The following is a 27445-nucleotide window of genomic DNA, read 5'->3' as shown; positions in this document are numbered from 1 at the left end:
AAACATTGAGAAATCTTATAGCTGGCAGTCCTCTAGGGTACAGTGCAGCATCTCCATTTGTAGGTTTTCTAAGGTCAATTTAAATATTACCAGGGGAATGTAACACTATATCCTATCTTCCTCACCTTTCTTCTCTAGTCTCCATATGCCATAGAGTTCACTCACTTAAAGTCAATGACGATCTATTCAGCCAATTTTAGAAAATTATCAGGAGCACTAAGAGAAGTTCAGTACCCTTCAGGTTACTAACTTTTTAACCACACAGCTTATTAACTACTTGAGGGTGTAGTCCTAGGAAGTAACAAATGAAATCTTTGTCTATGCAGATTTACTTGCTCTGGATATTTTATATAAATAGAATCACACAACATGTGACCTTTACTGATGGCCTTCTTTCAATCATCATCAATATCTCAAGATGTATTTAGATTGTACCATGTTACAGCACTTCAACCCTTTAATGGCAAAATAACCTTGTACCAGATAGATTTCTTTTAGCTATTCATTAGCTGGTGAATATCTGAGTATTATGAATAATTTTGCCATGACCACTTACATACAAGATTTTTTGAAGATGTGTATTTTCATTTCTCTTGGTTAAATACTTAGAATTGATATCATGGATACACAGATTTTGTTCTCACCTGCAGCCAAAAGCTAAGTCTTCATAGCTTCCACCCTTGGTTTTTGTCCAAGCTTCTCTAGAAAATGAACGAAGACTTTCCTTTCTTCCACATGACTTCTCTTGAAATTGTCCATCATTGTCTTCCAGTCTTTCCTTAACATTTGCAGGTTGTCTCGCTTCTGTTCTAATCATTCCAATACAGAGATGGTACTTACAGGAAAGAAAACCAAGAGTTTTGAAGTTGTTCTTCTATCTGTTATGATGTAACAAACAGCTTGTGTTTGTTCCAAAGCTAATGCTTTCCCATCAACAACAGCTAATCAGTGGCAGATAATTTTTTCATTTTCTAAGATTAGAGGGGAAAAAATCACTTTCTTGGTAAAAAGACTTTACAATGGGTATGGAAGGGGTTTTCAGTTTGTAAAATAATAAGCACTGGGCAATTTCATATATACATTTGTCATTTAACATAATGTGAAAAAAATTCTTTGTTTCTTAAAAACGATAAACCACTCTCTTGAGAACTTTGAAAGAACTCACTTGGCCTGAAGACAATAGGTAGAAAATTTGATGATGTCAAAGGACAAAAAGCAAGTTATTGAGTAAGCTCAGAGATCTATGGAAAGGCTTTAATTTAATGTTCACTGTTTTTCCATAGCATTTGATTCTTACCGGTTAGTCATATACTTAGGCATATTTTTATATCTTTTGAAATGTGAAATCCAGGGCTTGAGATAGCTTCTAGTATTGTCTCATATTACCTGCTTGACCTTGCATAAGTCTCTTGACCAAGGACAAGTTTTTGAAAGCATCAGTTTCTGCATCTCATTACCATTTGTGTGGTTCTCCAAATGTGTTGTACGTAGAGATCTTGTTTTAAATGTCAGCCCTAAGCTGGTGGTTAAAGTGATTCAGATCAGTGTGTTTTGAGGACTTTCTTCACAATAAATATTTTTAAAGCCTACATCCAAGTGTATACTGATGCCTGTTACCTTGAAAACCATTCTTTTTGATTACTAATTAGGTATTTCTGCTTGAACTCTTCCCTTTTGTACCATCTTCTGCTAAAGGGGAAGAAAAACCTTATATCCTTGTATATGTTTTACATTTTTACTGCATGTGAATACAAATAAAAAGGATGACGACCAAGAATCAAAATAAAGAAATACTGCTAGTCAAAATCCTGATTTATTAGAGTTCCTTTCATCAGAACAATTTATATATAAAGTAGAATTTCTCAACATGTGTACTAGGAATATTTTTGGCCAGGCCAAATTTTGCTCTATGTGTGATACTGTTCCCTGTATTCATTATAGGATACTGGATATTTCTCTCCTGTATATACAAGACATCAGTAACAGTTCTCCCTGCTTTCAGTTTTCAACAATGCTAGCTGCTTCTCCATATTACCAAATGTGTTCAGGGGCAGTGCAAAAATTAACTAATAAGGTGCTGGGAACCACCCTTCTAAAATGTAGTCGCACAGAAAAGAATTCAAGGAATTGGGTTGGGGACAGTTTCCTTTTTTTTTTTTTTTTTTTTTTTTTTTTTTTTTTTTTGCTGCACTGCAAGGCAAGAAGCTGCTAAACTATTAGTGCTCTGACCTTGTGCATTAGGCATCCCTCAGGATTGAGGAACACTCTGGCTTACCGCATTTGTTGGATTAATGAGCTCCAGATAGGTTAAGTGTCTTGGCAGGAGAGGGACATTTTGTTTTATTGTCCTCATTTTATTAGATGCCTGACAAAATTTTTTTAAGGTTTGCCTCATATATTCTCCTCTTTATCATAAAGATAGATTTATCACAAGATAGATTTATTGGGGGAGTCCCTCTACATGCGAAAATGTTTTGAAAACTACAGTCACCACAGTAACACAATGTCACTGTTTGCACTACTGTTGGGCCTCAAAAGTAAGGAGTTTTGGAGCTTCCAAAATTGGTTTGTTTGGATTAATGGTCAAGTGCTCTAAAACACTGCCACAAATGGCCAGCCAATCTGCTGGCATTCCAACTTCCTGCCATGCTGCATGGTTCTTAGGAGTCAGCTTAATTCTACTCTTCTGCAGCATTGAGCTTTATCTTCAGGTAGTACAAAATATACTGTACTGAGAGAACAATGTTCTTGGTGTGAGAACTCTATGTAGGCATTCTTGAAGACCGATTTCCTTATGGCTATGAAAGGGTTCACAACCTCAGCCATCTTGGTATTTGAGGTCAGATCATTCTTTGTGATGGTTATCCTTCTATCACTTGGAGAATATTTGGTACCATTCCTGTTGTCCACTTACTAGATCAAGTGCCAGTTCTCCAAAGTTATAACAGGATGTGATAGCTCTAGGCATTGCCAAATTTCTCCCGGGAATAACACCATCTTCAATTCAGAATCACTGACCAAAGAAATATGGGTAGAGATTCTGGTAATTCAGTGGAGGAGCATGACTAATAATAAGAAAGAACCTTTACTTTGAAACCTGATGTGTAAATCATTTTGTGTCCAACTCTATTTTCCATTTTGTAAGTATCATACATTATGTATGTACAACAAGAAAACTCTCCTTTGAAATAAAATGAAAATAATCATTATTTCCTGACATCATGGGGATTATGGTTTGTTGTTTCCACACAGCTCCCCAACTTACATGTTCAATCAACAGTGGAAACAACATTATTTAGAATATTTATCCTACCACTCATAGTGGCATCACAGTCTTGGCCATTCTGCAAAGTATGGACACTTGAGATGCCATACAGATAAAGGAAGGTTGGGATTAGAGAAAGAAATACCAGTTGATTGTGCTATAAATGAAAAGTCACTTCCTTTTCATCAGTTTATGTTAATTAAATATAATAATGGGTTTCACTATGACTTTCATGCAAGTACATACAGTATTTAATCACATTCACTCATGATGATCTCCATTTTATTTCTACTTTCAAATCCTTTATTCTGCTTTTGTTTTGTTTTTTTCTTTCCCCCTACCTGCCTTTTGTTGTTGTTATTGTTGTTGTTGTTGTTATTGATATTGTTGTTGTTATTGTTCCTCTTCCTCCTCCTCCTCCTCCTCTTGCTCTTGTTCTTGTTCTTGTTCTTCTTGTTCTTCTTGTTCTTGTTCTTCTTGTTCTTCTTGTTCTAGTTCTTGTTCTTGTTCTTGTTCTTCTTCTTCTTCTTCTTCTTCTTCTTCTTCTTCTTCTTCTTCTTCTTCTTCTTCTTCTTCCTCTTCTTCTTCTTCTTGTGACTCAATAGGTGGATGAATATTTTAAAGAACCTAGTAACAACACTAGACAAAGGACTATAGTTAACAAGAACTCCTGAAAGGAGAAATAGTCTTCTACAGAGAAGAGCACAAGAATTGGTAATCTAATATTAAATGATATCAGCCATAAAAACATATACAAGTAACATTATGCAGACTGAACTGGTTTTAGTTATGTATTTAGGAATATATATTATATTTATAATAATTTATGATTTATACATTATATTTATAATTGTAGATATAATAAATTTTAAAAAGAGAGATGTCCTAAATTTGAGAGAACAGGGGGAACTTCCCAGGAGAGTTTGAGTGGAAGAAAGAGAAGGGATAAGCAAAGTAATTCTATTATAATTTCAAAAAAATAATATTATAGAAGAAGAAAAGTAAATAAAGCATGGTCAATTTATCAGTGGCTATACCACTAATGAGATTGTCTTCCCTTCTCCCAGGAACCATTACCTATAGATCTCCAGGGAGAGGTTGAACTTCATGAGTCCCTCCCCTCTCCTTGATATTGTATCTGGAGACACAGTCTTGTGCTGGTAATTTAAGTTGCTGTTAGTTCAAGAGTTCAATAGCCATGTCATTTCTTGATTCTCAAGCTGCAATTTGGAACGGCATAGCTGGAGGGATTATGGCCTCTCCTTTTTTGATTAATAACCCTTGAATAGAACATTTATTTTAGAACCATCTCTCTGTGGGTTCTTTTTAAGGGCACTCTCCCGGGATCCTTGGCACAGAGTAGCAATTCTTCAGTGAACATATCAGATGACAAGAACAGTAAAACCAATGGTACCTTAATGGGACCTATTGTAATGATTGCTTTACGCCAATTCTCCCTTGTTTCCTCTCTCCCCTGCATTTTCATCATGTTCCTATCCATAATTGACACATAATTCTGTGATGTTCCTTGTGCTGGTGATCAGGATCATAGTACCACGCAGCTGTGCCAAACCATGTCCCTCTCTCTAATCTCTCCTGTGTGATTGCAGATCCAGGCAATATTCTTGGGACCATCAGGGATTCTTCAGGCACTAGTCTTGGTCTTGGATCTGCTTTCAGGCTGAGGGTTCTACCTTTTACTGAGTTGGACAAAGGAACAAGGGCCTTTTGTTCTTTGTATCCCTCCTAGGGATTTAGGAAGTGAAGTAAGGAATTATGACTATAGAGTAAACTGATCATTCCTGAAGCGGCACATATGTTTACAATTTGCTCTTTGAGATTGTCACCCTCCAAGCAAGTTGAGCTTCTACCAAACGAAGTGTCCTCCCTCTAAAGAACACCAAATGTATCATTTCTTCCTGCCTGTGAATACATGAAATCAGCAATAGTATTATTGACACCAGTGCCCCAGAAATGCTGGAGGGCCCTCCTTTAATCCCAGAAGACATGATTTAGGAAAGGGGGTCATGGAGCTACCTCTTAGATATCCTTCCTTATCCTAGGGTTTGGTTTCTTTAATTTCATTATTGTAGCTTTGTGAGAAAACCTAAAAGAGAGTCAACTCTAAACTATGTTCAGCCTTTATATAAACTATGTTCAGTCTATTTATATGGTAGGGTAAATAAAGATTTTAATTAATACAATCCATTTGGGAAACTGTGGAACACTATCCAGTAACACTAAACTCAGGCATGCCTGTAGGTCAGCAACTCTATTTGCAGATTCTTACCCTGTAAAGATTCTTGCCCATGTGCATATGTGGATATGGATGAAGATGCTCAAATTATGTAGGTTTCACTAGTTCTAAATCAGAACAACCATAAATGTTCATCAACAGTTAAAAATTAAACAATGGCAACCACAGCAATAGAATTCCACACAGCAATAACAATAAGCTACAGTGACATTTGCGAACATGGGTGAGTTTTCAAACATAGTATTGAACAAAAAAAGCTTGATAATATATAATAAAATATATGTATGCATCAGTGTATGTAAAGTTAGGAAAAGCCTCTAATATTTTTAGGTACTTTACTTACTAAAATCCAGTTATTTTCCACCAGGTGGAATTTTGCCTTCTCCTACACCACAGAACATTGGCAATACTGGGAGACAGTTTTGGGTTGCTATAATTGGAGGAAAACAAATAATACTGGTATCTAGTAGTAAAGAGCAAAGTGCTGCGAAACATGCTATAGGGCATAAGGCTGCTCCAAAACAAAGAATATGAGTCCCTCAAAGGTACTGCACTTGGGAAGCCAGAAAATAAACCCAAACAAAAATATGATAATGGTAGGCTGGAGAAACAGCTCAATGGCTAAAACCACATGTTCCTAGCACCCACTTGACAGTTAACAACTGTCTATAACTCCAGTTCCATAGTAAAATAGATCCTCTTCAGGGCCCTTACAAGCATAGTACACACACAATTACAGACATCCATGCAGGTAAAACACATATACACATCATAAAATGAAAATAAACCAATCATAAAAATAGGATGTATTCCACTTCCAGAAGAAGGCATGACTATGAATCCAAAAGGATGGGTTTCTGGAGTGTTATTAGCACTCCGTTCTTTAACTTGGATGAAGGGTTGGTAGAGGAATGTTCTATAAATGTTAATGAGTTGTGCATCATATGATATAATTGGTTCAAAAACATTAAACTACTTTAAAGGGCTGAGTTTTATGATAATAGGATGGAGAAGTGGAAACAGTGGATATTGGGCGAGGAGTTCCCTGCCCAGGCAGATCCCATAGCCACCAATAACAGTGATGGAGTGAAACACGCTCAAGGGGGTTATTGGCACATTCAAAACTCTGCAGTTTAATTTGCTTTCACAAATGTAATTAAAGTTTTCCTAAGCAAAGGTAATCATCCTTGAGTTTTCACCAAATATGGAAAAGTGTAACTTAAACTATAGGCAGGCAGACTCCATTTTAAGTTACATATTCTAGGAGACAAGGTTCATTCTTAGCAGTGCCATGAAGTTTGGGGACAGAAATGCAAGGCATTCTACTATTAGCGTGGTACACGCAGTTTCTCTCAGAGATGATGCTGTTAGAGTAACTTAGAGATTATTTTTGAGTTCCCTCTGGGAAAAATTGTAAATATAGAGAAATTTATTTTTAAATGGAACCAGGCCTAGGGATATAGCACAGGGAAAAATCTTGCCTACTATGCACAGAGCCCTGGGTTCCATTTCAGTGCCACAATAAAAGAAGAAAAGGGTGTAGTAACCTAACGCCTAACTAAGGAGTGGATTGAAGTTTGAGCCTAGCAGAAATGTTTCTTGTTTCTTCCCCCGTAATCCTAAATGATCAAATACGAACCTTGAAGATTCATGCCACAATAAAATACAGATCAACTCACCCAGAGCAATAGCAAAGCATAAGGTTTAATTCATTAAATACACACAATAATCAATCACGTGTGGAAAAGTGAGCAATGAGAAAAATAGTCATCACGAGTGGAGATTCACAAATAGACCTTAAAATGTACTTGAATAGACATAATTTGTGAATTTAAATTATTTTAAACTAAACAGACCTCTCAGTGTTCTGGACAATCTTTTAAGGTCCCTTTTTGTGATTTGAGCCTTGAACACATGAGCTGAGATTTGAATAAGCAGATCATTTTTTATGAAGTATTTTTTCCCTAGAGGACAAACCATTCATTTTCTTAAACACTTGTCCTAACCCACTAAACTCTACTATGGGGTTAGGGAGCCATCATACTTGAAAATTTTATGGCAACTTAATAACAGCACTTTAGCAAAGAATATTCTAGAAGATGGAAATCATGCCTAAAATGTAAGTGCACAGATTAAGAAGAACTAGTTCTTTTATTGCTACATTTTCAAGGTCATAATACCAGCAAATTTGGGGGCAATCCAGTTTTAAAAAGTATCTTGCTCAGAAATAATGATCAAAAGACGGTGGTGAAGAATTTTTTATAAGAACTGTAACTTGCTTCTTGTTTATGTGAATTAATAAAGTAGCATTCCTGATAAAAACATGGGCTTAACTGAAACTCCAAGCTTATATGACAGAAGAGAAATTCCTGAAACCAAAGCGGTCATGCTTGTTTGTTTGTTTGTTTGAAACAGGACCTCACTGTATTTCTGAGGTTAGCCTCAAATTCATGGCAATCCTCCTGCCTCAGCCCCTCAAAAGCTGAGATTACATGCATGACCTATCCTGTCCTGCTTTAGAGTTCATCTTGGTAGACAGCAGTGAAGCAAAAGTTCCTAAACAAGGCATGTTATGGTTAGTACATCATATCGCATTTTTCTATACACATCCTCCCCAGGCTATGGCAGTTGAAAGTCTCTGAAGGGTTGAAGCTTCTAAAGTGGGCAGTAGTTCTCTACTTGGTTTGAAGACTTCCTTCTAAAGGTTCTTTTGCAGCAGCAGATGAGAATGAAAGTAAAAGGAAAGAACTTTAGAACATCATTTTCCCAGCCCTGTCTGGTCATGCCTGACAGTCAAGTCTCTAAAGTGAATGAGTTGGATTCTGTCTTCCCTCGGAGCTGAGGAATAGACTGCAGGGAGAATGATAGACCCAGACAAACATCTGGGTCTTGCTCACAAGACAAGCAGCATTCTGGCTGCAAATTTCTGTTTGAGGAGAGGTTTGATTTTTAAATTTATTTTTTTTATATTTTATGACAGCATAAAATACATACAGAACAGAGTATAAGCAGCACCAATCTGCTGAAGTCTTGGTGCAATGGCATTTTTTTTACATACAAATATGCAGACTATCTCGATAGCACCCTAGAACACGAATTTTTTTTTCTTTTTATTCCCTTTCCCGGTTTCCTGGCAAACATCCCCCTCCCCCCTCCCCTTCCTTATGGGTGTTCCCCTCCCAACCCTCCCCCCATTGCCGCCCTCCCCCCATAGACTAGTTCACTGGGGGTTCAGTCTTAGCAGGACCCAGGGCTTCCCCTTCCACTGGTGCTCTTACTAGGATATTCATTGCTACCTATGGGGTCAGAGTCCAGGGTCAGTCCATGTATAGTCTTTAGGTAGTGGCTTAGTCCCTGGAAGCTCTGGTTGCTTGGCATTGTTGTACTTTTGGGGTCTCGAGCCCCTTCAAGCTCTTCCAGTTCTTTCTCTGATTCCTTCAATAGGGGACCTATTCTCAGTTCAGTGGTTTGCTGCTGGCATTCGCCTCTGTATTTGCTGTATTCTGGCTGTGTCTCTCAGGAGCGATCTACATCCGGCTCCTGTCGGTCTGCACTTCTTTGCTTCATCCATCTTGTCTAATAGGTTGGCTGTATATGTATGGGCCAAATGTGGGGCAGGCTCTGAATGGGTGTAGAACACGAATTTTTATGGGCTACCTTCCTAGTCTATTTCACATTCCCCAACTTGCTGTCATTCTGACTTCTGTCATCATGCATCACATACGATTATTCCAGTTCAATATTTGCATTAAAGTTGCAGAATAAGGAAATGGAATGTTAAAATGTGGCCTCCCCTGATTTCCTTCTCCCAATATAATGTTTCAAGGATGGATTCATACTATATACTTCGGTAGTATTGTCCTTTTTTTTTCCTGCTGAGTAGTAGTACTGAACTGTGTACAAAGCCCACAGATGATTTATACGCATCAGTGTGCATGTGTTTGGACTGTTTCCATTGTGCGTAACTATGTTTGAAGGCATTATGAGCACTATTGTATATGATATGATCATGTAAATTATTCTATGTATATTCACAAAAGGAAATGTTGGGTGACAAGGCAGACGTGCACTTAGCTTCAGTATATAGAACTGTACGGTTTTCCAGGTAGTTGGGCCACAGTGAGATCATGCAGGAGGATATGGCCAGAATTCTTGAAACTTTGTGCTCACACTTCCACTGTTTGTTCTAAGTAGGCTACTAACTATTTTCAAATAATTAGATGTCTGTCGGTGGATGAGCTTGCCCCAATGGATACAGGGGTCACGAACTACTTTCCTCTCCTTGCCTCCAAAAAAGATCTGTCAGAGGGTGCTTCTACAGTTGAATATTTAATATAGTGGGATATTGTAGAACTAGTAAAATTAATCCCCAAATCCACTTTCTATGTAACAACTAACCCAGCTGGGGTCTGAATAGGTTGACTGCATGGTTCTGGAGCCTCTTACTCAATCTCCAGACCCTTCCCCCACCCCACCCCATATCCTGTACCTCTTCTGCCTTTCTTTCTGAGGAAACTTCGTGACTTTTTTTTTAATGAGGTGTTTTAAAGGACAGGTTTCCATGGAAGGATTTTAGAGCAGAAGTCAAATGTACGAGTTATTGTGCAGCTCCAGTGTGTGTGTGTGCTAAAAACGAGTTGGTTTACTTGGCAGTGTTTGCCAGTAGTGCTCCTCTTTATAGCTCCTTGTTCAATGCCGCCCTACAGTGTATGCCCAGATTCAGTCAAGGTGCGAACTCACTACTGTTCTAACAAATTCTCCAGGACTAGCCCTTCAGCGGGCTTCCCTACACTGCTTGGCTAGTGTAAACTCCCTCAGCCGTTCTGGTCTGACTCTCCTAGCTTCAACAGGCCCTGGGGAGACAGTAATAATTAGATCCTTTTCTCACACCTGAGATCTCTGAGAGTCCCAGCATTTTGAGACTTAGATCAAGACTTTCCAAAACCTTCAACTCCACCCTCCCTTGAGACGGGTGGAAATCGACTTCCAGTGACAGGAGCCCAGCTCTTTCAAAGTTACTCAAAAATATCTCTGGGAACGCTCTCCTCTCGACAGGTATTGAAGCCCCAGTATTGACTGTCAGGTTAAGCGGCCAGCGGGAGGAACCAAGTGCTAGGAGGCCGGACATTGGCCAGCTTGACACCTGTTTTGGGCGACCTCTGTGGCTGCAGCCTCCAACAGCTGGCAGCGGCCACTGCCTCAGCAGGGGCCCGCCAGGAGCGGAAGGAATTAAACGCCCGCCCATCTCATCAGACTTGGCCGCTCCCTCCTCCTCCTCCTCTCCCTCCCCCTGCTCGCTGCCTCCTCCTCCCGGTCCCCACAGGCTCTGCCGCAGGACTCAGTGCCAGCTACGCTAGGAGCCAAGCTCAGGCTCAGAGCGCTCAGAGCACTGCGGGGCTGACGCCCAGGGCTTTCTCTGAGATGGCAGTGAAGTAAGGCGACCACTTGATAGACGCCAGGACCCTAGACTGAGCTGGAGAGCCTTCTCCTCCAGGAGGGGACATGGGGGACCCGTCCCACAGCGAGAAGCCCCGACTGCACTACGCGGTAAGTGACTGTCCCAACAGGCGAAGAGACGAAAGGGGGCGCCACTTGGCTGGCAAAAGGAAACTGTGTGGAGGTGATGGGATCCTTGGTTCTCAGAGGTCTTTTGGCTAGGGAATAGGGCTTGGGAAATCGGGTGTGCCGGGTACTTCACACGGGAGTGCCACCTGCTCCAGAACTAACTCAACCACTCCTCAAAATCCCTGAGTAAGAATCAGTGCACAGAGTGTCCCTGTTCCTGTTACTTGAGCAGTGGTCACTTAGTCCACTACCTGGGGCTGGACCCCATTGCTTCCTCACTGTTGAGGACTAAAATGTAGGAGTTCTGGGGCGTGGCCAGCCTTTGGTCAGATTTAATGGAAGGACTAGAATCAAGCTAGATAGAAGTAAAGGCTGCTGACTGATCTGAATCCAGTGGAGTTGCTGAAGAAATGTTGCAGGGAGCTTTGAGTTTACTCCCTGGAAGGAGTTTGTGCCATTTCCCTAAGAGTTTGCAAAGGGACAAAAGGTTGCCAAGTATCTGCTTAATACAAGGGATGCCAGGGAGTCCTCTGTTGGACTCTTCTTTTACCTAATGGTGATCTCTCTTCTCTATGTTGACTTAAGGGTCCTACAAATATTTATTGTGCTGAACATTGTGCTAGGCACAGTAGGTACCCCCAGCATATGTGATAGACAGAAATCTCATTGAGCTTGTGTCCTTTGAAGGAGTCAAGGTTTCATGTTAATGGCTAACCAAACAAGATTCTAGATTAGGCTTATTTTTTTATTTTTTTGAGAGGAAGGAAAGAAGGAATTAAAGAGATATTTGACGAATGAGCCCTACTTCTGAAGATTGCCAGGAGTGGGACTGGCAGCAGGTGTTGGATATTTTATTTTCAACTTTGAAGATCAATAGTTTTGAGCTGGAAGATCTCTGTTTTTCTGTTGTCTGTTATTTTACTGAGCTTTCGGTGACATGCTTTTCACTGTGGAGATTGAACATTTGACTGCCAATTTGAAAAAAAAAAAGAACTGGAGAAAAACAGACAAGACAGAGAGCTGACAAGTAAGAAAAATCAATATTTATAGTAAGGCAAAGGCAGTTAGCTGTCTGGAATTCACATCTTCCCAATCCACTCCCTATATTAAATATATATTTAATATTTTTAAGGAAGGACTTGATGTGGATAGGAGTGGTAGGCTCAGAGGTCCAGAAGCTCCCGGGAGCTCGTCCTGGATCAGCCACTAGGGTAAATTGAGTATGTCTTGAATGTCACTTTCTTCCACTGGAAAGGTGAGGCTCTGAGCTAGGAAACTGTTAAGTTTCTTTCCAAAGCCGAGGTTCAAGGAACAAGAATCAGTTCTTTCTCTGGTTTAGCCATAGTTGTTTGTCTGGAAAAGTCAAGTGACAATCTTGTTTAGATACTGATGCTTACTCATTTCTGCAGACACTGGTGGCTCTGAGATTGACCTTTTGAAGTGGTCATAAGGATAATCGGGTTTCTGCAATCGTTATTTGTGCTCTCTTGTCATCTGGTTTCCCATAGTTTTAATATTTTGAGGTGTGTCCTGGTGCCTTTTGATTTGTGATTACAGGTGGTTTTGAGCCCCTACTTAGTACACGGGGGAGGAAAGGTGACAACTGGCTCTTACTTAAAAACTTATGTACCTATTCAATGAATGGTTACTCCCTGCATATACAAATGTATCAACACAGCCCAAGAATTTTATATTGTTAATTTAATTCAGCTCTCTCCTAAAATAATTAACTCATATTCAACCTCATGGTAATATGTTTTCTCTTAGGCTCTGAGTGTTTGCTAGTAAACAGCCCTTTGTACTAACATAGGCTGTCATGCACAGATATTTTGTATTAAGACTCGAAAGGGGAACATTTTAGAAAGAATTTCCTGGGAGAAAGCAACTGAGCTCTAAATATTTCAATATATCCTTTATAATGATAAAGCAGTTGTGTCCAGCAGCTTCAAAACCATCAGAGGTGGGGAAATGTTCTTTATAAAGTACAACCTGTGGCTTTTCACATTAACAAGACCATTAATCGCTTAAGATTCAGAGCTGGACACTATGTACCTTACTAATTTGAAATGTTAATAATTCTGGGCATGTTTTGTCCTTCAGCTCAAATACTCTTGCTTTGTTCTATGTGGTTTGGCTATATTATGGCTCTCCTGGAAAATTATTCCAATCTATGTGTCTTTAGTATCTCTTCTCTCCCCTGAAATAAAGTCCAGGAGATCACTAGTTAATATACTTACTTCAGGGCTTTTTATTTCCTGTCCAAAGTGAGAGTCCATATACTAAACAAGTGCTTACCATTTATTCACTCAGGGAAAAACACATGTGGAGTATCTATTGTGTGTTAGCTATTTGAGCAATTTCCAAGACACAGGACACTTCATCTGCCTCTTAAGATCCACTTTAACCATCACTGAAAAAATGCATAAGTGATAAGAGCATCGGATGTGTGTAGTATCAGGTACTTTTCCAAAGTATGGTACCACAATGTTTTTCTTTATTTTTTTACAGTAGAATGTGATAGCAGCTTATATATTTATTCAAAGTGCTCCTTGTGTGATTTTCCCACATTCAGTTTTTGGCTATCTAATCATTCCAGCTGAGTGTTGTCCTTGATACCTCTTTAATGCCTTGATCAGATTTTGAGATGCTTACTCTGGCTCCAGATTGAAGTCAGAGTAAGGTATATCTAAAATGAATCTTTTCTTCTAACAGAAATGGGAGAAGATGACCTGTATTGTACACAGTTAGGAAGGATGTAGCAAGCAGTTGACGTATTGCAGAGAGGCTTAAGTACCAAACCTATCAGATTTAGGTTAGATGGAGTTTATAGGAAATAGAGTATATGTAACCAGGATGTAATTAATGAACCAATGTTTTTGGCCACAATTCTGGAGAAACTACAGGGTATCATCACATCATCATACCCCATTAAATTTCAATATGATTGGACATAATCTGGGTCAATTTTAGATTTAAATCCAACTAGTGGACTAGGCAGATTTTTTCCATCTCCTGATTAAAGAAGTCCAAAAGACAGGCAAAAAAAATTGAAGGTGGTACAGAATTAGTTCATGACAGAATCAAGACATTACTCAGCTGCTGTAAATTGATACAATTCTTTGTATCATTTATATAGTTGGAACAGTTAACCCCAAATATTTCTCTTTCCATCCCCATCTGTTCAGGTAATGATCTAACAACAAAATATGAGGCTTTTAGTAATTAATTATGTTCATCCACATTGGCAAACCACATGGCCAAATACCTCCTTAATCTGACCAGTGTAGACAAAATTCCGAATTTTAAGTATCTCCCAAAAGACATTAGAAAAAGATCTCATTGAGAATTAGTTCCCTGACTTTTCAGAGTTCTCTAAGTTTTCCTCTTCTTTTTGGACCACTCGACCTGTGTTCCCCTTGAGCAGGACAAAGAAAGGCAGACTAAATGCTCAGTCTTGTCAACATAAAAGGCCCCTGAACTGAGAGCATTCATTTGGTAAATAGAAAACTCTGTGGCTTATTGTATGTATCTTGTCCCTGCTATCATACTAGTAGCAAACACAGTGCTGAGAGTCCAGCAAGTACTTGTTGAACAGGTGTTGTTGGCTAGGCTGCATGAATCCAGTAGGTGAGACCTAGTTTTACTCAATCTAAGCCTCTTACTCTCTTCCATTTCACCAGTAGACTTTTAGCAGCTTTGTTGGTGACCTCACTTCCTGTTTGGCATGCTCACTCTGCCATCTGTACTTTTGACCACAACCTTGTAATCAGATGTTGACTACATCCAGTTAAACTTAACCCCATACTAAAAAGGCCACCCAAAGGATTAAGCCCTTCACCTCCCAGTGAGCCTTCTCTTTACATAAAATGGTGGAGGTCTTAGCAAAAATCTTCCATGTGGTCTCTCCAGGAACATTCACTTTCTATGGACTTTGAAGTAATTAGGGTTGCTTCATGATTCACTAATGTCAAAGACAGGGTACTCTTTGGTAATTCTTTGCAGATATTAATTGGTTCTTATCCATCAGTGCTGCCAGTAAGGACAGCTAAGAAATGGAGCAGATATTACCATTTGTTTTCATCTATCTTCCAACAGAAGCAAAAATCAAAATCCAACCAATCAATCAATCAAACAAACAAACATCCAAACAAACAGATGACCAAACAAACAAAAAACTTTAATTTAGAAATAAATGAGAGGTCACTAAATCCCCTTGATGAACATTCTTCTAATTATAAACATACTTTCTAAGCTCATATCTTCCCAAATTGATTTTTCTGTTATACTCATTCTTGGATGGTTTCTATGTACTCTGGAAGTCCAACATTTTCAAATTTCTCATTAAGCATCAATGCTACTGGACAACCAGATTCCCACTGGGTGCTGTATACTAAAGATACTTATCATTTTGAAACAGATACCATATATTGCTTAATTTTATCGTGCATTTTTGGGGATGAACTTCTTCCCACATACTGTGATAAACCTATACTGGATGGGGTTTCTTTTCTTTTTTATTGGATATTTTTTATCCATTTGCATTTCAAATGTTATTTGCTTATTCGGTTTCTGTTCATAAACCTCTATCCCATCCCCCGCCCCCTTCTTCCATGAGGGTGTTCCACCTCCCCAACCACCCACCTTTCCTGCCCTGACATTCCTCTACACTGGGGGGGGGGTGTCCAGCCTTTGCAGGACCAAGGGCCTCTCCTCCCATTGGTGCCCAACAAGGCCACCCTCTGCTACATATGCAGCTGGAGTCATGGGTCTGTCCATGTATACTTTTTGGGTAGTGGTTTAGTCCCTGGGAGCTCTGGTTGGTTGGTATTGTTATTGCTGTTTTTATGGGGTTGCAAGCCCCTTCAGATCCTTCAAACCTTTCTCTAACTCCTTCATTGGGGACTCCGTTCTCAGTTCAATAGTTTGCTGCTAGCATTCACCTCTGTATTTATCATGCTCTGGCTGAGCCTCTCAAGAGACAGCTATATCAGGCTCCTGTGTGCACACACTTCTTGGCTTCATCAATATTGTCTAGGTTTGGTGGCTGAATATATATGGACTGAATCCCCAGGTGGAACAGGCTCTGAATGGTCATTCCTTCAGTTTCTGCTCCAAACTTTGTTGCCATATACCCTCCTATAAATATTTTTATTCTCCCTTTTAAGAAGGACTGAAGCATCTGTACTTTGGCCATCTTGTGTTTTATTTTTAAATTGATTGCAAGAGTATGATCCAATCATAAGAATTCTTTGCATCCTGAGTGAGGTAACCCAATCACAAAACACACACACACACACACACACACACACACACACACACACACACACACACACACAAACATGATATGTACTCATCGATAAGAGGATATTAGCCCAAAAGCTTTAATTACCCAAGATATAACCCATAGACCACATGAAGCTCATAAAGCTCAAGAAGGACAACCAAAGTGCAGATGCTTCAGTCCTTAAAAGGGGGAACAAAATACTCACAAGAGGAAATACAGGGAGAAAGAGTGGAACATGGACTGAAGAAAAGGTCTTTCAGAGACTACCTCACCTGGGAATCCAATATATATATATATATATATATATATATATATATATATATACACAGACACCAAAACTAGACAGTATCAATGAAGCAAAGAAATGCATGCTGACAGGAGCCTGATATAGCTGTCTCCTGAAAGGCTCAGGCAGAGCATGACAAATACAGAAGCGAATGCTAGCAGCAAACTATTGAACTGAGAATGGGGTCTCCATTGGAGGAGTTAGAGAGAGGACTAAAGGAGCTGAAGGGGCCTGCAACCTCATAAGAACAACAATACCAACCAACCAGAGCTCCCAGGGAATAAACCACTACACAAAGAGTACAAATGGACTGACCCATGGCTCCAGCTGCATATGTAGCAGAGGATGGCTTTGCTGGGCACCAATAGTAGGAAAAGCCCTTGGTCCTGCCAAGGCTGGAATCCCCAGTGTAGGGGAATGTCAGGGCATAGAGGTGGGAAGGGAGTAGTTGGGGGGGGGGGTAACTTCATTATAGAAAAAGGGGAGAGGGAGGGGATAGGAGCCTTATTGATGAGAAAAACAAGGAAAGGGAATAACATTTGAAATGTAAATAAAATATCCAATAAAAATTAAAAAAGAATAAGAATTCTTTGCTGTATTCTTGGTTCCTAATTTCCCCCTAGATAGTTTCCAGACTCTGCCATTGTAGAAAATCATTGAAAATAGACCATACATTGAATAGAATCCTTTAATAATAAAAATGGTACTGTGAAATTTCAGTGCTTAAGGTTCTATCATTAGTTTCTATTACATATAGAGTAATATTCATTCTTGATGTTAACCATCTAAGTCCTCTTACATGATCTCTGCTTCTTATCACCTTTCTTCAGTCTAGCCATAATCTTTTATGATCTACAAAGATCTACAAAACTGACCATTTTATTCCTGCAGAGTCCTTTTACTTGTCCTTTATGCCTAGAATGTTCTTTGTATGGCACATTAGTCTCCATCCTTCACATTATAAGGGAAAAAGACTCACCTTCCCTGATGACTTTCTTTAAAGTGTTTCTCACCGTACTCAGTTACCATTGATCATATCACATGAGCTTCTGCTTCAATTGGACTTGTTATTATATTTTATATTCAATGCTTATTTTTCTAAGCTGATGTGGAAGCTTGTTCAGGACAGACATCCAAAAATACATTTCCCATCATATCTTCAGTGCCTAGAGTAGGCAGTGGCACAAGTTTGAGTCTGTTTTTACATAGACTATAACTGGACTTTCCAAAGTTAACTCTTCATTGGTTATTTTGTGGTTTAGGGGTAGAGAGGACACTGGAAAAATGTTCCTTCCATCCTTTTACCCAATCCCTACTAAATGAGCAGAACCTAGAACCAGACTTGAAATCAATAAAAAAAGATTTAGGGGTGACTGGTATCAGTTGTGTTTGGAAACTCTTGATACTAACTTACTTAACTCATCACTGACTACTGAAGCAAGCATGAATTCAAATCTGTTAAAAGATAAGACTCAAGATCAAGGCAGCTGTAGACAGTACAATGTTATAATTAATGTGACTTCAAAGTAATAGAGTACAGCTTTTCAGAGAGGTGCCTGGTTTTAGAGCCTAGTATTCATTTCATCCAAAACCTCTAAAGATATTAGAAACATAGAAATGATCCTTTCTCTACATATTGTAGACTGTTAATATATCTCTCAATTTTCATTTTAATGTATGTCAGTAGTTCTCTAGGAGGGGCAATATCTCCGGGAATGTTTGTCACTACTAGTAGGAGTTGCTCTTGGCATGTAAAATGTAGAGATATGAGGTACAGTTATGCATCCTATGATGCATAGCACTGCCCAGTGAGGAATTGCCCAGTTCCAACCATCAATTATGCTGAGGACCTGAAGCCCCAGCTAAGATCTTCTTATATAGAAATCAAAATCTTTAATGTGTTTGGAGAACTGTTTTGTATGACATACTGCAAAATATCTGCCTGTATCTCTGCTTTTTAATAGACAGGATTAACAAAATGAAAGACTTAGATGGCTAGATTTAGTCCCAACTATAAACAGCGTATTTTATGCCATAAAGTGCTGATCCTGGAAAGAGTATTGTCATAATAGATGTCTTGACACCATGGGACTTTTGCTTCTCCATTTCTAAGTACCAATGTTCTTCCAGATCCTGGGATTAAAACATGTTTTCTGTGGCTATCTTATTTATGCATTAACATCTATTAGCCTTACTTAGCATGCTGCCTCTGTTTGGACTTAAAGGAGTATCAGTTGCTCAAATCTGGTAAGTCTGTCCCTAAAATTTGAATGTGCAATTTTGAAAAGATGTGAAGTGTTCTCGGAAAACTTTCATTGGTGGACAACAGAACCTGCAATGGTCTGAAAACAAGAAATGAGGGTCTGTTCTTTTGTTCCACTGGCTGGAGTTCTGCTGTAGGCACTTCGCTATGGACTATATGTAGCAAGAGGCACTGAAAGGAACAAAGGCATGGAGGAGTGAGACTGCCACTTCCAAATCTTCTTCCTCAATCTCATCTGGACAACCACAGGCTACCCCGTGTTTGGTGATTTATCTTTTCTGCCATTGAGATGATACTAAGGAACTTTCCTAAACCTCTGGACATGTCACTTAATGCTAATTAACATGACTTGTTTTACACTGTAAGCTTCTAAATGATTGGGCAAGTAAAAAATCAAGTTACTAGCAACTTGAATTTTGCACTGCAATCACCAGTTTCCCCAAGAACATATTTTCTCTTTTAGACAAATAAGACAAAAGGAACAAGGACTGTCATATAAATATGGTAGTGCATTGTCTATGAAGGTTAAGGCAGGTTATTTGTGTGAATGTGGTAGGGTAGGTTGCCACTCCACCGAGTTATATCCGTAACACTTTATGCGAATAAGGGATGTGGCATACTACCAGGAATTTGACCACTTCAAATATGATCTTTGTTCACTTAAATATGGCTTGACTTCTGCTTTTCTTAAAAGGTATCATGACCCTTTGAAATAAAAATCATTTAGGATATCCTTTCCTTCTTCACTGATATATTCTTAGAACTTTCTAATTAACAAATTATAATAAAATGTGAGCATGTGGGGTGTCAACTAAACTAGATTTCTAACTAGAATTTTTTTTTCAGAATTTGGAGGAAAGTTGCTATGGGAACACCAAGAGAACTTTTGAAGATTAACTCTAATAATATTCTTTAATGACCCCTTTACACAACTGACCGAAGTATCAGGTAAAGGAATTGCCTAAGTCAGTACAAGTAATAAAACATCTAAAGGCATCTTATTGGCATGGAGAATAGCTGGCTCCATGTTTCCTGAGCAACCTTGTGTTGGTGGGTGATGCTTCATATAGGCACAAAGCACTGTATGCTTCCTACTATGGTGGTACCATTTTAGCTACACCCACCAAGTAATAGAACTGTAGTAAAGAGATGGAATATTGAGTTCGCTGAATAATTTGAAACAGTGACAATGCAGTGTTATTTCTGTATGTATGAATATGACTTTCAGTGGTCTACTAGGTGCTATGATCTTGGTGTTGATTTTCCAAACAAAATGTAAAATGATGGTCTGAACAACAACAAAGAATCTTGACCTTTATTTCAAAAGAAAAGTCATTCTTCCTCTTACTTTAAGCTACTGAATCATAGAGGGAATCATAGTGTTAAGATCCAAACAGAAAAAAAAAACTCAGAATGCTTAACTTGAGGAGCGAAGTATTTTGACATATTGACAGATAGGAGATAGGCAATGATGGGTGGCAAAGCTCTCAGTAACTAGCTATATGGAACTCTTGTCACGGAAGGAGCAGTGGTATGAGAACCCAATGACTCTTAGCACTGATTAGAAGGGATACTAGCAGTGTGTCCACGAGGCAAAGTCTGGAGAAGCAAAAGCAGAGTGTAGCAATCCATCCATCCCCTGACATCATGGATTTTTATTTTCCTATCTCCTTCTCGAACCGAGCCTAAACATTCTACTGAGATAAGTGTGCAAGGAGGAGCCCCACACACAGAGGGCAGATGTTTTGTTTTCTATTGTTGTGCATGTAGAGGGAAAGATGTTGGCAAACAGAGAGTACCGACATGAGCATATGCTGCCTTAGGGGTTGCTTATGCGTGAAAAAGCCTATATTCTTTCAGTGGGCTCCAAAATTTCTTAAAGTGTTTAATTAAAATGTTTAAACTATTCATGTTTTATGCAAACTCCACCTGCCTGCATTATATATCCCAGTAAGTATTCACTAGAGGATCTAATGTTCACTTAGATTATGAAGTTATATTTATATGTGTATATATGTAACTTAGAAGAACACAAATAAGAGTGCTCTGATCAAATTTTATTAATATAAACAAAACTAAAATGCACCATTTTCCCTCTAAGCTCATGAAACTAGGCTAATATATTCTGTTCTCTAAACAGTGAAAAACAAAGAATTAATTTAGCCTTTCTGATTGAGAAGTGTAGTTTTAGTTTTTAGCTTAAAGTATTGTTACTTATGTCTTCCAGTTACGGACTTGTTGCAGCCAAAGACTGCAGTTAGACCCGCTTGTAACCCTGTTAATTCGGCAAAGGGAAAATTATAATTTCTGAGATCTTTTACCTCATCCTGTGAGCTGGCTTTTTCATTTTGTAATGATTTTCTTTACTGTGCAAGATTTTTATTTGCATACTATATATCAGACAGGGAGTTGACACTTTGTTTTTATGAAGACTATAAAATTAACCACTAACTGATCCAGTTAGTAAATGGGCTAATGAACTCAATAGTTCTCAGAAGAAGAAAAAATACAAATGGCCAATAAATGCTCAAAAAAGGGAAGAAAGGGTCAAGATCATTAGCTATCAGGGAAATAAAAAATTAAAATTACTTTGAGATTCTATCTTAGCATACTCAGAATGGCTTATCATCCCAACAAGCAACAGAAGAAACAAACGCCAACAAATGTTCGTGAGACTGTGGGGAAGAGCAACCACTATGAACTTCCAGTGCGAAAATAAACGGGTACAGCCACTGTGGGAATACGCATGGAGCCTTCTTAAAAAATGAAGATCAAAACTACAATTACTATGTGACCCAACTACAGCACTCCTAGGAATACATCTAAAAAGTCTAAGTCCACATAGCAAGGAGACACGTAAACACCTATGCTTATTGTTGTACCATTCATAGTAGCCAGAAATGGATAATGAAAATGAGGTACACATACACATCGGAATTTTATGTAAATGACAATTGCAGGAAAATGGCTATATAAGTATGTGTAAAACATACACACATATATATGTGTGTGTGTGTATATAAAATATATATATATATACACTTTCAGGATATCTTTCTTGCTTCTAATTGTTTCTTTGTAGATAGTATACACAAAATATTGGAACATAAGAAGGGGCAGAGGCCAGAAACATGGATTGTGTCATAACACTGTTTACTTAGCCACTTGAATCATGTGCTTGATGTGTGCTTGGTAAATGTGTTACTGTCAAAGAAATCAATCAATAGTTTAATGTTCTTTATCTTTTTGAAACATTTAGTTTAAAAGTAGTAATTATAATAGCCAATATTTATTGAGTACTTTCCATAAAAAATAGTCTACCTATGTCATTTCACCTAATCCTTTAAAAGATGATTCTATAATCTACCCACTGAACTACTCTCTATAAAATGGCACCTCTTAAATTATTCTCTCCATCCTTCCCATACTGGCAACATCACTGATACCTAATTGATCATTTATCAGAAACAGGAGGGAAAGAAAAAGTAAATTGATAAAGAGATGAACAGTATTTTCGTGTTGTTCTGGTTAACAGACTGCCACAACCACCACCACTGCCACCATCACCTCAACCAGAAACTAACAACATTCTGTTTGACATTTCTATCTGACAGTTGTGGTTTTACAATTCTCACAAACAAAGTGATTTTGATTGAACCCTGTCAGAATTTAACCCTGCTTGAATGCTTCTCTTGTTCTCTTTATATGACGGTTGTAGTGGAACATCCATTTCAGGAAAGACACCACAAGGCATGGTTGAACTCTCTGCCACCTGGAAAAGGTGCTTGTGAACTGGCAGTTGTTCTTCATCAGAGTTTGCCAAAAGTATTTATGAACAAGGGTAAATACAAGCCCCTCATGTATTTGCAATGGCTCTGGGCAGCACAGTAGTCATGTAAACACTGGCAATCATGGCACACATGCATTCTTACTCACTCGCTTTAAAGGGAGTTGCAGTTCATAGACCTCTCTTGGGGAGAAGATTGACCCTCATCAAGATTAACTGGCTTAAAACCCCATAATTGTTGTTTTTTTCTTTTTTTCGTTCAGGATGGCTGCAGGGTGAAACCTTATCATTAGGACACAGCTATAAAGACTTCCTGCATTTATTTGGTTCCCACCATTTTTTTAAAAGGTGTCACGAGTGCTGATGCTGTCTGATTCCACAACATAACACACTTTTACTTCAGTTAGACATGATTCAGTATATGATTATGCTTTGATGCATATTGGAAAGGGAGATGTTTTTTAGCCTAGACATATGGAAACTAGCCTCCTCCTTTCAGTAATGTAGGCAACTAACACTTCATTGCTAGAACTCCTTAACATCATGCACTGCAAATATTTGTAATAGAATATAGCTTCTTCTTCAGAGACTAATGACAGCTTAGATTTGAAGAACTATGGGATATTCTAGGACAGTGATTCTCAGCTCTCCTAAAGCTGTGACCCTTTAATACAGTTCCTCATATTGTGGTGACCCCAAACAAAGTTACTTTCATTGCTACTTCATAACTGTAATTTTGTAACTGTTGCAATTCTTAATGTAAATACTTGTGTTTTCTGATGGTCTTAGGTTGACCCCTATGAAAAGATCATTGGAACTGCTAAGTGGTCATAACCCACAAGTTGGGAACTGCTGTTCTAGGCACTTTTATATTTAATGCAAGATCATTATAAAGGATAAGCAGTACTAATGCTTACTTTATAGGGTGTTGTGTGAATGTAGAGTTTGTTTGTATCAGTTAGCTATTGTCATACTAATGCTATTTGACAGACTATTCTGACATTCAGTGGTATAAAATACCACCACCAATCTTCATAGATCAGTGGGTCACCTGGACTGGCTTTCCTAGGCACAACTGTTTAGCTAGAGGTCCAAAAGTCATTCCCAGAAAACATGGATTTTTTGAGAGTTCTGTTCCATGTGTATCTATTCCGGAGTTCAGATGGTGAAGAGCCACAGAAGCACAGGAAGACTAGTAGAATCAATCTAATACTCTCAAACCATATGCAGGTTAGCACATTGCTCTTTCCTCTTACCTCTCATTGGCTAGAGCAAAACACATTTACAAGGCTACTACTATCTTAGGTAGTGGAAATGCTTTCCTTTCAAGATGGGGCTGCAAAAAAGGTGAGGGAAGAAAGTTGAGAAATGTAGGAATACACTCATCTCACACACACACACACACACACACACACACACACAGAGAGAGAGAGAGAGAGAGACAGACAGACAGACAGACAACAGACAGAGAGACAGAGAGACAGATAGAGACAGACACACAGACAGACACAGAGAGACAGACAAACAGACAGAGAGACACAGAGAAACAGAGAGAGAGAGAGAGAGAGAGAGAGAGAGAGAGAGAGAGAGAGAGATGTTTAATCAAATCACTGAGAGCACTAATATTTTTAAGAGGTTTGCAACCCCATAGGAAGAATAACAATATCAACAAACCAGACACCCCAGAGCTCCCAGGGACTAAACCACCAACCAAACAGTACACATGGAGTGGCCCATGGCTCCAGCCATATATGTAGCAGACGATGGCCTTGTTGGGCATCAATGGGAAGAGAGGCCTTTGGTCCTGTGAAGGCTCAATGTCCCAGTGTAGGGGAATGCCAGTGAGCGGAGGCGGAGGGAATGGGTGGGTGGGTGGGTGGGAGAAAACCCTCATGGAGGCAGGGGATGGGGGGATGTGATAGGAGATTTCTGGAGGGGAAACCTAGAAGGGGTCAACATTTGAAATGTAATAAATAAAATATCCAATAAAATAAAAGAAAAAAGAAAAAGAAAGAAATCTATCCCATTTTTTCTTTCAATTCTGTCAGTTAGTTCTTTCATGAAAGGTAGAACTTAGGTTTCTTTACATTTATATCAGTTACCCCAAGCCCATAGCAATAGGTTAGGAATACATTTTGAAAGAATATTATGGGAACATGTCCATATTTAAGCAGAATTGCTACTGTTTTTCCTTATTTCTTTGTCTTTAGTAACTCTGCTTCTTCACACCAGCGAAAGGGAGGTATTCATAATTACTTCCTTGGAGACTTAACAAATTCTTTTTATTGTTTGTCTCTATCTATCTATCTATCTATCTATCCATCTATCTATCTATCTGTAGATATATATATAATCTATCATCATTTATCTATACATACATATTTATACCATCTATTCATCCAGCCATCTATAATTTCTTTATGAGCAATGAGATGGAGACTCACGCTGTAGCCTTCACTGCTCTGGAACTCACTGTCTTCTCTCAAACTCATTGCACTGCTCTGTCTCTGCCACTCAAGTATGAGAATTACAGATGTGTACCAACACAGCTGGCTAAAGTTTTCTTCTTTATATTATATAGATTTATTTTTATTTGATGTGTATGGGTGTTTTGCTTGCATGCATGTCTTTGAAACATGTGTGCAGTACCCATGGAGGCCAGGAGAGGGTGTCGGATGTTTTGGAACTGGAGTTAGAAACACGGGAAAACATACGGGTGCTGTAAATTTAACCTGGGTCCTCCAGAAAAGTTCTTAACCACCGAGCCAGCTTTCCAGCCCCTCAAAATTTATTTTTAATTGGCAAAAAAAAGTGTTTATAATATACAATTTGTCTTTAAGAATGTCTGTATTCTGGAATGGATTCGTGAAGCTAACAGAGCTATGGCCGACATTTGGTTTGTACTAAGAACACTGCATCTTATCTGTTAGAAGCTTTCAAATACAAAATAGATTTTTTTCTTCACTTAGTACTAACAATAAAAATTCTAAATGCTTCTCTTGTTTAGCTGAAAATTTGTGTCCTTTGACCAACAACTCCCTGGAGATTTTTATATTTACTTCTGTTTATTAGTGTCACGTAACAGTTTTTATAACCTTAATGCCTGTTTTAAAATCTAGAAGCAATTACAAATGTGGTGATTTACAATTGGAAAAAGGTATTATTTTAAAATTACTATTTACTATCCAGCCTGACATGTAAATGAATAAGGTAAATTAAAAACAAAATAGACACATAAAATCACTTGTCTTTGAAGTTTAAGAAAGTTTGTCTTGTCTTCCTTCATTATATCAACTTAATTGCACAGCTGCCAGTTCTTGCTTTTTCTCTTAGTTTGCTCGATCGATTGCTACTACATTAGTTTTAAATCAAGGATAAGTAAACTATGGCTCTGGATTGGTCCAGACCACTGCCTCCTACATATGTCTTGTGAACTAAGAATAAGTTTTCCATTTTTATTTATTTACCATTTTTATATGTATGTATGTTTTGCCTGCATGTATATCTATGTACCATGTGTATGCCTGGTGTTTGCAGAAGACAGATTTTCTGGAGCTGGAGTTACAGATGGTTGTGAGATGCCATGTGGATGCTGAGAATTAAACCTGGGTCCTCTATATAGGACCAGCCAATGTTCTTTACCATCAAGTCATCTCTCCAGACCAAGTTTTACATTTTTACAATGTTGAAAAAGAAGTCAGAATATTTAGGGTTATGTGAAAATTGTATCGTATAATATTTTGGGGTCCATAAATAAAGTTTTACTAGGACCCAGCCAAATCTGTTTATTTACATATTGTCTATGGCTGCAACAGCAGACTTGAATATTTGCTATCTGGCTCTTTGGTTCAAAAGTTTATTTCTAGTCTAAATTACCATAGACTCTGTAGACAGGTCTAATGTTATATAAGTACAAGTTTCAAAATAAGGTCATACTTGCATAAAAGCTAGTGCTTACATATACATACGTTGAAGTATGAGAATCTAATCTACCTTCCTTAATTTCTACATCACTGGAAAATCCTTTGGATTTAAGATAAAAATCGGAATTGTTTTATTTTTAATTTTTTATTGGATTTTTTTATTTACATTTCAAACGTCATCCCCTCTTCCAGTTTCCTGTCCATAAACTCCCTATCCCATATCCTTTCCCCCTTCTTCTATGAGAGTGTTCCCCCTTCATAACCACCCCCATTTCCTGCCCTGACATTCCTCTACACTGGAGTGGGGAGGTCCAGCCTTGGCAGGACCAAGGGCTTCTCCTCCCATTGGTGTCAAACAAAGTCATCCTCTGCTACATATGCAGCTGGAGTCATGCATGAGTCTGTCCATGGGTACTCTTTGGGTAGTGGTTTAATCCCTGGGAGCTCTAGTTGGTTGGTATTGTTGTTCATATGGGTTTGCAAACCCCTTCAGCTCCTTCAATCCTTTCTCTAACTCCCCCAATGGGACCCAGTTCTCAATCCAATGGTTAGCTGCCAGCATTCACCTCTGGCAGAGCCTCTCAGGAGTCAGTTATATCAGGCTCCTGTCAGCATGCACTTCTTGGCATCAGCAATATTGTCTGGGTTTGGTGTCTATATATACATGGGCTGGATCACCAGGTGGGGCAATCTCTGGATGGCCTTTCCTTCAGTAGCTGTTCCAAACTTTGTCTCCATATTTTCTCATGAATATTTTTGTTCCCTCTTCTAAGAAAGACTAAAGCATCTGCACTTTGGTTGTCCTTCTTGAGCTT

General features: G+C 38.7%; 1 protein-coding gene across 5 annotated transcripts in view; it reads left to right on the top strand.

Annotated features, from left to right (window-relative positions):
- Positions 1–27445, top strand: part of Arhgap6 (Rho GTPase activating protein 6) — a 533690-nt gene that overhangs the window by 252862 nt on the left and 253383 nt on the right. Inside the window, exon 1 of one of the 5 annotated variants that reach the window (XM_087598830.1) lies at positions 10856–11069. The exons of 3 other annotated variants lie outside the window; for them this stretch is intronic. In XM_087598830.1, coding sequence (XP_087454956.1) covers positions 11025–11069 — 45 coding nt within the window. In that variant the 5' untranslated portion in view covers positions 10856–11024. 5 annotated transcript variants of the gene reach the window in all.

Source organism: Rattus norvegicus, chromosome X (assembly GCF_021556685.1).
Source record: "Rattus norvegicus strain SHRSP/BbbUtx chromosome X, alternate assembly SHRSP_T2T, whole genome shotgun sequence".
In the NCBI taxonomy this organism is placed as follows: Eukaryota; Metazoa; Chordata; class Mammalia; order Rodentia; family Muridae; genus Rattus; species Rattus norvegicus.
Note: the sequence above shows the minus strand (reverse complement) of the source record. Positions and strands in the feature narration are given on the sequence as shown.